Below are 17,322 nucleotides of genomic sequence, written 5' to 3'. Positions count from 1 at the left end.
ATGACATAATTTCATCATTAGCATGATGATTGTTCTTTCAGTCAGTTGCCTTGTTCACTTCTAAGGATATTTATTCCTCTATCTAGTAAATACCCTTAAATTGCTGTGTTTCCTTAGTCATTCTATCTACAGTTTATAATTTTACTTTTTTTCTTTGTGGCGGACCATCATATGAACTTCTTCAGGTACCTTGCAGTTCCTTATGCTGGTATAGTAATGGCAAAAGTTAGTTAAAACTATTCAGACTTCATAAAAGCAGTGTTTATGCATATTAATTACATACAGAGAAAGACCAGAATGTACAATTACATAGAGAAACTTAATGTGGCATTTTTATTTTCTCAAGTCCACTCTTGTGCCTTGCCCTGACTTCCTCTATATTGCCCATTCTTATTTTTTTTTTAGTTGTAAATGGACACAATACCTTAATTTATTTATTTATATGTGGTGCTGAGGATCTAATCCTGTGCCTCACATGCTAGGCAAGCACTCTACCACTGAGCCACAACTGCAGTCCCTATATTGGCATTCTTATGTCCCCTGCCTGCATTTCAGTCTTAGCAGTATGAGGGGCTTGGTCCAAAATATGATCCTGTTAATGTAAAAAACATAAGAAAAGCACATCGTGTTGTATTTCTTTATCACTGTTCTAATTTCCTGGGAGATCTCACAAAAGTCCTTGTTAAAATTGAGTCCCCTTTCCCTTCTCACCTACTGCATCAATTTTGCTAGTATTACAGAGAAGAAAGAATGTTTAGAAATGAATTGAAACCACTATGTTCAAGGCCCTATTTGGGGCTGTTTACATTGTTTTTTCAAAAACAAGACTGAAAGGTAGTAACAGTTTCCTCAGGTTTCAGATGAATAACCTGCCTCAGATCTCACAGCTGCTGGCCAAAGCCAGTAGAAACATGTTAGTGCACTATTGTGCTGTAAGTGCCCATATCTTTTTTTTTCAGTAATTATCATATATAGAGAGAGTAGGCTAAGTTAGAGCACAGGCTTTGGAACTAGTATGCCTTAGTACAAACCCAGCTCTGCCACTTGCTTGCTGTGTTACCTCTGGCAAGATACTTAACTTCTCTGTGCTTCATTTTCCTTATCTGTAAAATGTAGGCAACAATACAACTGACAAAGGATACTAGAGTTATTGTAAGGGATAAATGAATTGATACATGAGTGACATTTAGAACAGTGCCTGACATAAACAGTCAATAATATATGTTGTTATCATTACTACTATTTCTATTGTTATTATAAATGCTCATGTGTGCAGAAATTACTGAGCATGGTCTGGACTTTTAAGAATAAATTTTAACAATCTGTAAACAGTCCAAAGATCAGTTTAATTGGTTTTATTAACATAAAAGTCTATAGTTACCAGCTAAGTGCAAGTTGCTAAAATTTTGGATTGTTTTTGGTATACCTAGGGTACATATTGTCAGACTGACATCCCTGCTGGTTCTGTGTCGAATAACTCATCTTGTTCCAGTCAGACCATGCTTCTTGATCAGAATAGATAATTAATTTTATGTTTTATGTATTTTATTTTAGCAAATTATGTATAATATATAATATGGTACATTATGATTTATTATAAAATGTTTAGACAAGAAGACCTGACCAAAAGCTGATTTACATTATTTTAGTTTTGCTACATTAGATACTTTTCCTAATCAGTTATTTAAACATATTTTTGTATAAGGGATATCTTGTTCCTTTTTGTGGTAAAGAAGAAAACTGTGTTCATGCCTTTGATGAAAAGCTACCAGACAATTTTCAAGATTCAGAACAGCTAGTAGAGAAGATATGGTATCGTGTCATGGATGATAGCTTAGTTGTTGGAGTGAAAATGTCATCTTTGAAGCTGTAAGTAAATTGTGACATGATAACGCTTTCGACCAGCACTGTCCAATTAATGTAAGCCACATGCAATTTAACTGTTCTAGTAGCCATATTAAAAAAGTATAAATAAAAGCAGATGAGATTAATTTTAATGATGTTTTATTTAACTTAGTATATCCCAAATATTATCATTTCAACATGTCATCAATATAAAAATTGTTAATGAGATATTTTAGGTTTATTTTTTCATATCAAGTTTTTTTGTTTTTGCAGTACTGGGGATCGAACTCAGAGCCTTGTGCTTGCAAGGCAAGCACTCTACCAGCTGAGCTATCTCCCCAGCCCTCAAGTTTTTATATTTATATCACATTTTAGTTCGGACTAGCCCCATTTCTAGTGCTCAATAATCATATGTCTCTTGGCCAACATAGCTGTAGAAGCATGTCTTTTACACAAACACATTGATGTTAATAACATGAAGAAAGTGATATTTACAAAACCAAGATGTTGTAGTCTCAGGGTAAGAAATAATTAAACAATATACAGAGCTTTTTATCAAAACATTTGGAAGTATTGGGAACATTTAGAGACTATTGACTAACATGGATTGGTGAAAATTTAGTTAAGTAACAAAAGTTTCTGATAATACAGGAATTTTTCTCTTTGAGATCACGTATAGGGAAGTAATGTCTGTTATCTGCAGACTAGCAAAGAACTTTTGAGATAAAATAGACTAAATATAAGCATTGTAGTGCTACATTTAAACCCCAAATATGCAAGTTGAAAGAGACAAGGTAGTGCCTTGTAGTAGTTGGAGAGAGCATGTCACTATATATGAGCAGCTCAACACAGTAGGACATTTACATTACTTACCTAGTGGACTTGAGATATGGATTTGTTCTTGTTTCTGTGAATTTCTAAGGTGTTTTGGGCTGGTTGATCATATGGAGTTTTTTGTCTCTTCTTTAATGTGGTGAGTTGTATTGATCAATTTTCTATTATAAAACCCATTTTGTGTTACTGAGATAAACCCAAATTTATTCTATCATTTGGTACACTGGTATGTTTGGTTTGTTAATGTTCAGTCAAGAATATTTGCATTTTTAATTGGCTTGAAATTTTCCTAAACAATACTTGCTTGGTTTTAGTATCAAGGATATACTTGTTTGTTTTGTGTTGGAGGTCTTGCTGTGTTGCTCAGGCTGGCCTAGAACTCCTGGACTCAAGTGATCCTCCCTTCTCACCCTCCTAAGTAGCTGTGACTCCAGGAATATGCTACCATGCCCAGCTTATGCTATACTGTATTTATTCATTTATTTTTGTCTGTGATAGGGTGTCACTGTGTTGTCTGAGATGGTCTCATGGATTCATGAGATCATCCCTCCTCAGCCTTGTGAGTAGCTGGGATTACAGGTGTGCACCACTGTGCCTGGATTAATACTAGTTTATAAATGAGATAAGGATTATTTTCTTTTCTTCTGTTTTGTGGAATAGTTTGTGTCAATTCAGAATTATCTGTGCTTTGATATTTGCTTGTACTGACCTGGAAAGCAGTGGAAACCTGGCCATTTTCTTCATGAGTTGTTGTTTTTTTGCAGTGCTGGAGATTGAACTCAGGGCCTTGTGCATGCGAGGCAAGCACTCTACCAACTGAGCTATATCCCCAGTCCCTATGAGATGTTTTTTAACTACTGATTCAGTTTTTTAAAGAGTTAATGGGATCATTCGGATTTTGTGTATTCTTAAATGCATTTTGCTTATATTTTCCTAGTAATTTGTCCATTTCACCAAAGTCATCATATTTATTAGTATGTTGTTACCAAGATATTCAGATATTTATCAAACATATTGTCAGTCTTTTTTTCATTCCAAACCTTGTGTCTCTTTTTTTCTTGATTAATTTTGTTAGAAATTCATTTTATTAGTCTCTTAAAAATTTTTATGCCAATCTTTGATTCTATGTTTCCTGTTTATTAATTTCTTATCTTTTATTATTTTCTTCTACTTTCTTTGGACTCATTCTGTTATTAACTATTTCACTGTGATGCAATTAGATGCAGATATTGATTTTATTCTTCTTTAGGTCTTAGAATTTCTTGACTCCAAGAAATGATTTTAATTTTTTGGCAACTCAAGAGATTCTTAGTTATTACCTTTTCAAATATTGATGCCTCCCAATTTCCTTTTACTTTTTTTCCTCATGGGTTTCCTCTTAGTCCAGGAAGTCCTGTTAGGCCTGCTAATTCTATGCTCTGTATCTCTTAACTTCTCTTTCATATTTTCTGTTCATTTCTCAGTATGAATCCTAAGTAGTTTCTTCTGTTCTGTATTGTACTTACTAATTTTATCTTTAGTTCTCTCTATTCAGCTACTTAATCTCATCAATAAATTTCTAATTTTTATTATTATTTGCATTTATCTTATTTGCTCATCTTCAGATCTGGCTCATCATTTTTTATTGCTTCTTATATTTTCACTTGCTTTTTATTTCCTTAATAATATGGTAAACAAAATTACTTTAAAAATGTTTTTATATGTAGGAAATTTCAAACATACTGAAAGAAAAATATAGTAAACCCCATCTACCAGTCATTGAGCTTCAGCATTGCTCAACTCATTGCTAGTCTTGTTTCATCTATACCTCTATTCTCTTCTTACCCCTATTATTTTGAACAATCAAAGGCATTTTTTTTTTGGTGCTGGGGCTTGAACCCAGGGCCTTGTGCATGTGAGGCAGTACACTACCAACTGAGCTGTATCCTCAGCCCCAAAGGCATCATTTTATTTCACCTGTAACTATTCTAGTGTATGTATTTAAAAAATAAGAACTTAGAATATGTATATAATCCCCCCTCAGAAATTACCAGTAATTTTCCCAGTAAACATTAAAATTTCCTAGTTGTCTCTATCAAAATTTTTTTCATATCCAAATAAGATCTATAAATTGAACTTGACTGATATTTTCCAGTCCCTCATAATCTATATGTGCCATTTTCTTTTTTTTTGTATTTGTTTCTCTTATGTAGTTTGAAGAAATCAAGCAGTAGGCCCTGTGAAGTTCTGTAGACAAGATCTTGCTGATTTCATCCTGTGTTATTGCTTCACATGTTTCTCTGTCTCCTGTATTTCCTCTAAAGTAGCAGTTAAATCCAGAGCCTGGATCAGATTAATACTTGAATTTCATTGAGAGAATACTTAATAGATAATGTTGCTTTTTTGCATCAGGAGGTATATAAAGTCGGATCTTTTCATTTTGTGATATTAGCTATTGGTGATCATTGTTTTACTGGAATTTCCAGTATGATGATTTTTTGATTCTATTATTGCCTTTTTATTAGCTGGGATATTTCTATAGAGAAACCTCTCATCAGTTATTTAGCTATACCCTCAAATAGAGTTTGTAATATAGAAACCAGAGTTTAGACATAAAAGGTGTTCATTTGCTCCTGAGTGCATTTTTTCTAGACCTTTTTAGTAGGCAGAGGGAGATTTTTTTGTTGTCATTGTTTGGTTGGTTGTGATTCATTTTTTTTTCGTGATAAAACAGCATAAATTCATGCCAGTGTTTCCAATTTATACTAAGAAGTTCAAGATATTTACTTATCACCACTAGTCTTGCATCCATGTCTTTTCTCCATTGCTGAAAATCCAAGTTCTCAGTTGTACCAACATAATTACTTGTTTCATTCCACAGTCTATATGGCAGTATTCACAGAATAACAGTACCAACAATATGATTGTTACAAGTTTTAACATTTTTTTGTAATCCTTATTATAACCCACTAGATATACAGTGAAATTCTTGTGTGTTAAAGTCATCTTATTGGTCGTATTATCATTCTCACCTGTTTTATTTGGTAATGTTGGCAATGTTGAATGTATTAAAATAAGCCTATATCATAGTTATAAGTTGTTAGAAATGTAAATCTGGGACGAATTGCTGAGAAACCAGTAATATTCTGTGTTAAAAGCAGATATTATTCAAGTAATTTATGGGAATATAAAATGCAATTTTTATTTTAGATATATTTGAAATCTAAATTATTACCAAAATAAACTCTGAAAAATGAGTATTTTTTTCTTCTTTGAAAAGTTTGAATGGAAAATCCTACATCAAAAATAAAATCCAGGCGTTATTGTACCATTCTTTACCTTTAAAAATTATTTTCCAGTTGTGGTGTGCCATAGCACACACCTATAATCCTAATGACTTGGGAGGCTAAGGCAGGAGGACCACAAGTTTGAGGACAGCCTGGACAACTCAGGGAGACCCTGTCTCAAAATCAGAAGTAAAAGGTGCTGGGGATGTTACTCAGTGGTAAAGCATTCCTGGATTCAGTCCTCAGTACCAGAAGAAAAGAAAGAAAGAAAGAAAAGAAAGAAAGAAAGGGGGGGAGGGAGGGAGGGAGGGAGGGGGAGAGAGAGAGAGAGAGAGAGAGAGAGAGAGAGAGAGAGAGAAAGAAAGAAAGAAGGAAAAACAATTTTCTATAAATCTAACATATTTCCAATGGTTTTCCTGCCTGTTTTAGAAGCTATGGTACAGGACCTTTAAAAAAATCTGTATTGTTAACTGTGATATATTTTACCTTTGAAATTATGTTTCCTACAAAAGAAGAGAATAAACATTTTTGTCATTTGTATGGTGTCTAATCTTTTATTTGATTTTTAAAAATGAGGTGATGGATTTTAAAAAATGAGTTGGTAGAATTAACTAAACTTTATATTTTTTACAGGTCCCTCAATGAAGTGACTTTATCACTGATAATGGAGCAAGCCTACAGCTCCAGCTTTCGGCTTATTAAGTGTGAAAATAGAGTGATTAAATTGAGTAAAGATTCTTTCCCAGCACCACACTTGATGCCACATGAAATAGGATCAGAAGCCAAAAAGATCAAGTTGACCTCTGATAGTAAGGAAGAAGGAAGATTTGCTTGTGAACAACCATATATGAAAACATATGTACAGATAATTACTGCTATAACGTCTCTTTCACCACTTTTAGCATTCAATAAATTTTGTTGCGTTGTGCTGCTACACATTAGGGAGAAAGAAAATGGTAGCTGTCCTAAAGATCGTTATATTCCATGTGGCAGACTTTTTTTAAGTCTAGAAGATCTTTCAAGTGGGAAATACTTAATGACATTTCCAAAGAAGAAACCGATAGGTTTGTTGGCACTTTTTAATCAGAAACTTAATTGAATCAGAAAATTTTAAGAAGCATTTATTTGATAATGAACAGTTTAATGATAGAAATTGTGACATTTTTCTTGTAGAGGACATGGAAGATCTTTTTGCACTTCTTACAACATTGCACAAATCTTGTTTTCAAGTCATATCACCTGGCTATTCCGTGAATTCAATGAAGATGTGGCTCTTAGAACACATGAAATGTGAAGTAATCAAAGAATTTCCAGAAATGTGCTTTTGTAAAAGGCCAAGAAATTTCTATGGGACACTCTTCAACTGGAAACAAAGAACCCCATTTGAAGGCACTTTAACAGTCTATTCCAGGTAATGCGCATTAAGTTGGAGTGTTAGTGTATGTGAGTGTGGTGACCGCATGGTATAACAGCTTTCCCCTTGTAGAGTTCTGTGCTACTGTGGGATGTGTCAAGGCCATGTCCTGGTATAGAGTGAATGGACAGGTGTAACTTTAGTTAGAAACTGAAGATCTCTGCTTTAGTTTTGTTATTGACTTTTTAAAGAGTCTAGTAATTATTTTAAGATTTCCTTTTACCTCTTCATAGTGAGATTTTTAAAAAATATACTGATCTTTATGTTTAAAATAAGTTTAATCAGGGAGTGGTTAATAATATGAACCAAATTAGTTGTGTGTGTGTGTATTTGCTGCAGTCTGAATTTTATCAGTGATCACATGCTTTTTTGATTGTATTCATCATTATAGTGTATAAATGAATATCAGTTGATTACTACAATATGCTGTAAGTGACTACTTTGTGTTCTTCAAATTTTGTAATATCATATTTGGTTTTTATTTTAGGAATCAAACAGTTTTGTTCCAGTGCCTTCGTAATCTCATCAGAGTTCTCCCTATGAATTGTTCCTTCAAAAATTTAAAATTAGGAAATGAGGATTTCCTAATTGATCGTTTGGCATTGACTTTGGAGAAGGAACTGGTTACCCTTGGTTCTCTTTCTTCTTCTGCTTTAGCTAAGGTTGAAAGCAACTTTGTACAGATGGGTGAAGCAAACACAGGAAAGAGTAGTGTCATGACTGCTTCATCAGACAAGAAGGAAAATATCCATTTGTACAGAGAAGAAGTTCAGCGAGAAAAGAAGAAAATGTTGGAAAGGAACCTAAAAGTGAGTGGTGTCCTTTATAGAGAGATGACTTTAAAATTAGTTGAGATTCAGTTGCAATCAGACCTCAGTGCAGAGAAACTGACCAGTTTACAATCACAATTTCAGCGTGATCATATTTGAAATTGTGTTTTCTCTCCCATCAATTTTCATTCTGCTTTGTATGCCCCCTTTGTAAAAATATTGAGGCTCATTGCAGTTCTTTTAGTTTTGATGATGCATAAAATAGTATTCCTTGTGGAGTAGCAGTTTTCAAGTGGGGCTGTTTTACTTTCCTTTGTTCTCACCTTCCATTGCAAGTAACATTTAACTGTGTCTGGAAGCGTGTTTTTCTGGTTGTCAGAAGTTCTGGGGTAGCATATTATGTGGACAATCATAAAATCAAGACAAGAAACTAATACTGGGGTATTGTGGCTGGATAATTCTTTGTATTGGGGAGCTGTCCTGTGCATATAGTAGGAGTTTTAGCACCATCCTTAACCTCCTTTACCTTCTAGGGATATGTAGGGGTACTGTGGGCATCTAGTGGGTAGCATCCCACAACAAATAATTATCCAGCCCAAAATGTCAATGATGCAGAGGTTGAGAAATCCTATATTATATTCACCACTGAAGTGAAGACAGAAATGCTATAATAGAATTTTGATCTAAATCTTTAAAAAATTATTTGCTACTATTCTGCTTAGTAAAACCTAGTGTGTAAAAAACAACTTCAAATGAATATATTAAGCAAGACTGAGGATTCACAAGTTCCTATAAATATTAAGCTTCTGTAGGAAGTCAAATGGCAGAGTGTCTGAGTGAGACTAGTTTTTGAAACACTGTTTAATTTAAATTTTATTAGAGACCTGCTCTGAAATTGTGTGAGTCTATAGGAATGTAAAAATTTTAGGGCATTTTTTCTAAAAAGCACATCCCTTTCAAAAGGCTAAGTATACCTCACAGGCCACTATTAAAAATAAAATTGAAAATGCTTTTAAGCCATCTGAAATTCCAACTCTAGGCAAAGGTAAAATATAAAGTTGTAACTAAAATAATTTAAAGAATATGGTGCTCCTTAGGGACAGAGAAATTTTAAAAATAAGTGAAACTTGACTTCAATAAAGAAGTGATTTATAAGGGATCCGGTGAGAGACATTTCAAAGGGATAAAAATTGAACCTCCTCTTTTCTTTTTTTGAAAAATAAGAATTCTTGACTAATAACAGTGTCAAGAGAAGGAAAAAGACACCAAAAGGTATGAGCAGAAAGAAATGTTCCTGATCTTTTTTACTCTAAAATCCTTAAGTGAGATGCCAGTTTCCATCTCAGTTGAAAGAAATGAAGATGATTATAGGAAGTAGCATCTCATGCTTTCAGCTATGAAGTGCTAATTCCCCCCATGCCGTAGAAGTGCTTGTACCTAATGATCTGGTGATACAAACTACAAACGTTTTTTAGAAAATATAGGTGATTAGTTTCTTGTCTTAGTTTTTGTGATTGTCCATATAATATACTACCTCTTTTTGGCAATCCATTGGAAATTGAGATAGAACTCTACAGCCCTATTTCTATGAAATGCCAATGAGAAATATTTTAGATATTCTGCAAATGGAAATGGAATAAATTCAGGATTAATTGTAAAAATCTGGAAACAGTATTTGTTGTGTGTTATCTTTTGAAACTGACCAGGACAGGTTCTGAAAGAACAACCAAGTATAAAATATAGTAACTGATTGTAAAATGGAGGTTGTCAAAAGACTAACAGGATTTAATTGTTTTAGTTTATCTGTAGGGAAAGTTCTGATACTAAAAAATAGCATGTTACTTATTTTTTATTTATAAATACAATCAATATTATATGTGTGTGTATGTATTCCAAATACCTTTTTTACAAGTGAGTTTTGTACTCTAGTATACTTTCCTACTAACTACAAACTAGAGAAGCCTAAGTTTGAGGACTCAACACTCTGGCATTTTCACGATTCAGCTGTGTTTGCATCCGCAAACAAATTCCATTGACGCTACCCTGGTTACAAATCTGAGGTTACTTTCAAAAACATAATCGTCCCAAATTCATGGTTCTAAATTCAAACCAAGTTTTGTTTAGGAATGTAGCTCTCCATAGTTTTCAGAAAAATAACCATCTATTGACTCCTGATCCCATTAATTAAGAAATATGTTCAAGCTAGTGTGTAGTCAGTTCATTAACCAGGCGTAGTAAAAAGGCAAGAAATGTAACACTTATTGACTATCAGCTCTATGTCAAAGGGTAATCTTGAAACTTACCCACATGCTAGCACACGTGCATGTACACACACGCACATTCATATGTGATTTAAACATACATATATGGTTAATTCTTCACAGCAACCTATGATGTATAGTTATTAGTGTCCTCAACATGGAAAAAATGTTAAACCAAATTAAGGAGATGCCTAAAACCACCTTGATCCTGTGTCCTTGTTGCAAATAAGTTCCAAAACAGCAGATAATTTAGGAACTTTAATATACCAGTGAATCTTATATTGTTGTAATAACATCTCTTTATACCATTTAGAATTTACCAAGTTTCCCCCCAGTGTCAGAAAAGAAAAGATGTAGTTTACATCTCTATCTGCTTTCTCCAATAAAATAAAGAATTGAACTGTCTAGGCTAGAAGCCTGTGCAGAGCTTTCCTTCCTTCTTTCCTCCCTCTTTCCTTCCCTTTTTACTTCTCTCCCTCCCTTCCACCTGGATAGTACTAGATATTGAGAAGAATCCTTTTTTATTTTGCAAAAACATTACTTTCTGTGCTCAGAATTTTAAGAGTGTGAGCTCCTTCTTGGATAACCCTATCTTGCAGAACTTTAGGCTTTTACTTCTAAACACAGCTTGGTTCAATGGAAAGAATGTTGACACATAAACAGTATACTTAATTGACTTCTTTAGGGATTTGTTCTGTTTTCTATTTCTGAGTTGTCTATACTGCTCAAATGGCTTACTGCCTCAACAAAATAGTGCTGTCCTAAAAAGTCCTGATGTTATGCATTCTTGCAGTGCTGAGTCTGGTCACTTTCCAAGCCCTTATTTCAGTAATCGTGTCAATTTGACTTTTTATTCAGTAGGATGCCAAGTCCTGTTTGGAAGCTGAACTTTCATAAAGGCAGTAAATTAGATAACCAGAGTGCTCTTCTTATTAGGTTTTTTTCTTTGCTCTACTTATGAGCAGCTTGTTGGACAAAGTACCTGTGTATGTAATTGTAGGTCAACATCATGGCTCTGGGTTCAGCCAGGGGGTTTACCATCCTTAACTTCACTTTTAATTATCTATTTCCCCACAGTGGCAACCAGTTATGCCAAAGTATAAGTGGTGTTATGGCCAGTAAAGCATACCATTAATAATTAGTCAAAATATTTAGCTAGATGCCACTTAGTCAGGAGTTAAAAGTATACCATGCTCTATTGATTGCTCCTTGCACATCTTTTTTCCTCCTTTTTTTCATACCAGAACTCTCATTTTGTTCACAAAACTTTCTTTCTCACTGTTTGGGGAGGTGGACCCCATTTCCAGTTCAGAGGTTAGTTTTCACTATTCTAAGCCTGTCGATATAATACCTTTCCTTGGCAGCCATTACTGATTTGGCACAAGACCACCCCATTGGACCTAGTCAGATTGGGGGGAAGGACTTTGTTGAGGAAGAGACACTTGCTAGAAGTAGTTCTAATTTTAAAAGAGTTATGTTAGAGTCACAAGGACATTAGAATGAATTTGACACTGGATCTCAACATTTTTGTAGTTGCACCCCTGAATCAAACATAAATTTGACTTTTTCCCTGGATTGCTGATGGATTCAGAAAAAAAAATCTTTATGATAGAAATCAGGGTTTCTGCTACTTCTAGCTAAAATTGTTTGAAACTGCTAGAAATGGGGAAAAGAATCTTAGAGAATAAAACCCATGGAGCACAGAATGTGGTTACATTTAAAAAACAGCAATAAAGAACCATCTACCCTCTACCCCATGCCTACCCTGATTTCTGGGTAGTGACTTACTCCCCCTCTCTATGTTTATAGTTCAAATTACTACATTCTTGATAGCAATATATAATTGAAATAAAAGTTTTAATTTTTAAAGTTTATCTTACTTTTTTCTATTCCTTAGCTTCCCTTTAGTATTAGATGATTTCAATTGTTTTCTTAAGCCTTCCTTATTGGGATAGAGGCACATGTCAGATTCTTTAACCTATTTCTCTATTTCCTATTTTAAGATACAAAATTGTAAATGTAAGGACCATTTCTGTCCAGTTTATTTCTTAGATACCTCAAGAATTCATAATTTAAATTCTCATTTCTTCTGACAACTCTTCTCTTATTCTTAGCTACATCCTCTTCAGTAAAAAGAGGAAGAAATCTTTATCAAATGTTATTTTTCTGGGAGTCTTTGCTAGAAAAACTGATTTGATGTCATGGGACTGTTTGGGAAATAGAGTAGTATTGCTGTATCAAAAGAGATACAGCATTATTAATTTAGACCTTATAGCCTTTTCAAAGATAACAGATACATACTATGGAGTGAAAGATAACCCTTTCCGATTCCTTTCTAACCTCATCATAAAAACCAGGTGATGGTAATTTTTACCGTGACTTCATGAGCCTGATGAGATATTTTAAGGCTTAGAATGGCTGAGTAATTTGTCAACTGCAATAATAAAATCCTCTTTGATTTATCCAAACAGAAAATTAATATACTCCCAACACTTAAAAGATTCTGATAAAAATAATAAAAACATTGGCATGTATTTTCAGAGGATAGAATCTGAAAGAAGTCAAGATCAAATGTGTTATAGTTGCCAAAATCTTCAGAAAAATAAAACTTAAATATGTGGTACATGCGTTGGTCCTAGGAAGGGCAGGTGGGGCTTAGTGTGCTGGCTAGTCTGGTGTTTCCTGAAGCAGTGCTAACTGAAAGGGGAAAGAATTATATAGGAAATATAAATAGTAGGAAAAGGAATTATCTACAACATTTAAGAAAATAGTTGAATAAAACTGTAACCTGCACTTCATACCAATTTTCTACAATGGGGTGTGTTGTGTGATATATGTATGTGTATACACACTATGGTATTCTGCTTATAAAATCAGTTTTTAATAAAACACTGTCATATCCTGACAGTCTTATTGTAACACTTATTTTATATATATATATATTTACACACACACACACATACACACATACACACACACATATATATAGTGAACATATATTTTCTAAATGTTTTGCCTACATGATCCTAATAGCCCTTTAAAACTGTGCTTTTCTGGGTAGTAGTCTTTACTCATTTGTGGCTATTCAAATTTACATTTTAATTAGTTAACATAGAATAAAATTTAGTTCCTTACTTGCTCTGACCACATTTAAAGTGCTCAGTAGCCACATGTGACTAGTATTTGGTCAGGCAGAGAACATTTCCATAGTCATAGGAAGTTCTACTAGTCAGTGCTACTCTAAGATGTCTATTATTAACTAACTTTTGTTTCCTAATAAAGAAACTGAGACCCAGACAGGTTAAATAATGTGCCTAAGATCACATAGCTAGAAAGGGAACTACCAAGATTTAAATCCTCCAGTCTAGTTTTAGTACCTCTGCTCTTTCACCACTATGCTATTCTGCTTATAAAATCAGTTTTTAATAAAACACTGTCATATCCTGACAGTCTTATTGTAACACTTACTATTTTAAAAATGGGGTGCAAGAAATACATAATTTGCTAAAAGTATAAATCTATTTATAAAATTGAAATATCAGGGAAAATGTGAATGTGACAGTTCATCCTAAATCCTGTAATGGTCACATTCTTAAGAGTTAAGTGATGCCTCAGCTGAATCTGCTTTCTTACATACTCGCCTACACCTATATGTAAACACCAAATACCTATGCATTAGTCCCTGTTTCCTTCCTGTTGTCTTTGTTAGAACTGTCACTTTCCAGCATTATTGCATTACCATTCCTGGTTCATATTTCAGGATTTCTTGAGTGAAAGTGTTACTTCTCTAAATAATCTTTAAGTAGCTTCTCCTTGAGAAATACATACGTCTTGTGAGTTGCCACGATATTCATTGTTGACTGGTCATGACTACAATAGAGGACTTGGAATTCTAGAAAAAATTGTGAACTGTCTAGCTTAGGAAAGTTACATCTTTATTCTGTATGAGTACTGTGTTACTTGAGAAGAAAATGAAGTTGAATTCTGTGTTCTGTTTTCACCCTTTGCTTGCTCTAATCTTTCCAGGTGATCTTCCCATAGAAAATATTTTACCTATTTGAAAATATGAAATGTAAGAAGATGAAGGGATCTGTCATTCATTCATTCATATATTTTTAGGTTTCATTGAATCAGTGTTGTGTATATCTAGGACCTGGAGATACAAATATAAATAAGCTTCTTGGATCTTAAAAAGCTCAGTTTTAATGGGAGAGACAGTGGCACAGAGATATATGCTATACTGAGGTATTCGATATATGTATTCCTGAGGTTCCAGGGAACACCTTTAAATGAACTATGCCCAGTAGAAATACTGTCTTAGTGAGAGGATTCCTTGGGGATCTGATAAAATCTGAGGCTATTCATGTTGGAAGTGGTTTTGAGTTTAAAATGGTGGTATAATGATGTTTTACCTCATGATTCAGAGAGAATGCTAGAAAAAAATGTAGGCACATAGAAAAGTTCAAACCAAAGCACTTTGAACAGCATAAAGGAGTCTAATACAGATTATACTTTTGAAATCTTTCTTTTTCTATTTTCTTTCTTTTTTTGTGCTGGCAACTGAAGGCCTTCAGGCTTGTTGAACACCCATTCTATCACTGAGTTGCACCTGCACTCCACATTTGAAATATTTCTTGATTGAAAAATTAGTTTTATTGTATCAGTGAGCCTACAAAATAACTATATTCAAAATTTTAGAAATAAACATTGTTCTAAAAATTAAAGTACCATATATATAATATATTAAAGCAACTTCTTAAATTGATTGTCTGAATCACTTTTATTTATTGCGGCAAAAAATCACAATATTAAATTTACAGTCTTTACTATTTTAAATATACAATTCAGTGGTCTTAAGTATTTTCACAGTGTTATGCAGCAGATCTCTATAACTTTTTTATCTTGTGAAACCGAAACTCTGTACACATTAAACATTAATTCCCTCTTTCCCCTTCACCAACCAATGGCAACCACTTTTCTACTTTCTGTTTCTATGATTTTGTTTACTTTAGATGAGTGGAATCTCATTCATGAGTGGAATCATACAGTATTTGTTTTTTTGTGCCTGGCTTATTATATACAATATCCTTGAGATTTAGCCATATTGTAGAATGTGACAGATTTTCCTTTTTAAGGCTGCATAATCTTATATAGTACTTATACCACATTTTGTTTATTCATCTGTGGATTGACATTTAAGTTGCTTCTACTTCTTGGCTACCATGAATAATGCTGCAGTAAGTACATGTGTGCTAATTCCTCTTAGAGATCCTGCTTTCAATTTTTCGAATATGTACATGGAAGTGAGATTGGTGGATCATATCGTAATTTTGTTTTTAGTTCATTGAGGAGCCTCTGTACTGTTTTTTATAATGTCTGCACCATTTTACATTCCAACATTGTAGAAAGGGTTCAGTTTCTCTGTATCCTCCCCAATACTTGTTCTGTTCTTTTTTTAGTGACCATTTCAATGGGATCTGATGAATTCTTTTGCCTTTGAGATTCCCTAAGCAGCCTTTTAAGTTTCCAGTTCAGTCAGTTTTATTTCTTTGTATCAGTGGTTCTCAAAGTATGGTCCTTGAAAGAATAGCATCATCTACATCTGGGAACTTGTTATAAATGCATATTTTGAGCCCTATTTCAGACTAGATAAATCAGAAACTGGATATGGTGACTGGTGATCTGTTTTAACAAGTGCTCCAGATTATTTTGTTGCATTCTCAACTTTGAGAACAGTGCCCTGCACTAATAATTCTCAGCCACAGCTGTACTTAAGAACCACTAAGAGCTTCTCAATGGTTTTCTTATATTATGCCCCACTCCAAAGGCTCTGATCCTTTTGATTTAAGTTCTGCTTTAGGTCTTACCATTGGCTTAAAAGCTCCTCAGGTAATTCTGATGCATAGCCAGAGTTGAGGGTCACTGCTTTATAATAAATAGCAAATCAGCTTGACCATTTTAGGGAGCATGGCTTCACAGATATTTCTTTGTTGGTGGCAACTTTCTCTTGACTAATATGCCAGTGTTTCTCAGACTTTAGTAATATAAACATACATTACCTGGGGATCTTGTCGAACTCTGCATTGTGATTCAGCAGGTCAAGAGTGAGGCCTGAGACTGCATTTCTAACAGGATCATTGGTGGTGATGATGCTGCTGGTTCATGGAATACTCCGTCATGGTTTGGTATGACATGTGCCCCAAAACTCCTGATAGAGAATGAAGAAATGGTCAGAGGTAAAATGATCACGTTATGAGAGCTGTGAACTAATCAGTGGACTGACCCATTTGATGGATTAATAATTTGGATGGATTACTGGTGGTAACTGTAGAGAGGTAGTACATGACTAGAGGAGTTAGATCCCTGGGAGCATGTCCATTGATAATACCCCTTTTGCTCTCTCTGCTTCCTGACTGTCATGAGTTGAATAGCTTTCCTTGTCCACCTCATTCTGCTATGATCTGCCTTACTTCAGGCCCAAAGTGATGGACTATGTTGCCCATAGACTGAGACCCCTGAAACCTTGAGCCCAAAATACACTTTTCCTTCTTTAAGTTGTTGGATATTTCAGTCACAACAATGAAAAGCTGACTAACACATAAATTGATATCAGAAGTGAGGTTTTTGCTTTGACTAACATGACCATATAGTTCAGAAACCTTTGAACTGTTTTGTAGAAGAGTTTGGGAAATTTTGGAGGTTCAGGCTGGAATATCATAAGAGAGCTTGATGGGCAATTCTGGTAGGAGCGCAGAAGATGAGAATGCTGAAAAGAATGCAGACAATAAAAGATTGTGGGCATGAGGTTTTGGAGGAAAATGAGGACTATGGGGATTCAACTAGAGGCTGCACAAGTTCTGTTTGGGCAAATAACTTGTTTATATTTTTTTCATGTCCTGAGACTTTGTGAGAGCCTGAATTTAAAGATGGTG

The 17,322-nt window shown here is 34.2% G+C and overlaps 1 protein-coding gene across 1 annotated transcript in view; it reads left to right on the top strand.

Moving 5' to 3' along the window:
* The window catches only part of Fancb (FA complementation group B), a 36,168-nt gene extending 21,115 nt beyond the window's left edge, over positions 1-15,053 (top strand). Inside the window, exons 6-9 of the mRNA XM_047535101.1 lie at positions 1,706-1,869; positions 6,579-7,009; positions 7,119-7,356; positions 7,847-15,053. Of these exons, the coding sequence (XP_047391057.1) occupies positions 1,706-1,869; positions 6,579-7,009; positions 7,119-7,356; positions 7,847-8,288 (1,275 nt within the window). The 3' untranslated portion in view covers positions 8,289-15,053. The remainder of the gene's footprint in view (positions 1-1,705; positions 1,870-6,578; positions 7,010-7,118; positions 7,357-7,846) is intronic.
* Positions 15,054-17,322: the final 2,269 nt, after the last annotated feature.

This window comes from Sciurus carolinensis, chromosome X, assembly GCF_902686445.1.
Source record: "Sciurus carolinensis chromosome X, mSciCar1.2, whole genome shotgun sequence".
In the NCBI taxonomy this organism is placed as follows: Eukaryota; Metazoa; Chordata; class Mammalia; order Rodentia; family Sciuridae; genus Sciurus; species Sciurus carolinensis.
This window is presented reverse-complemented; position numbering and strand designations above follow the sequence as displayed.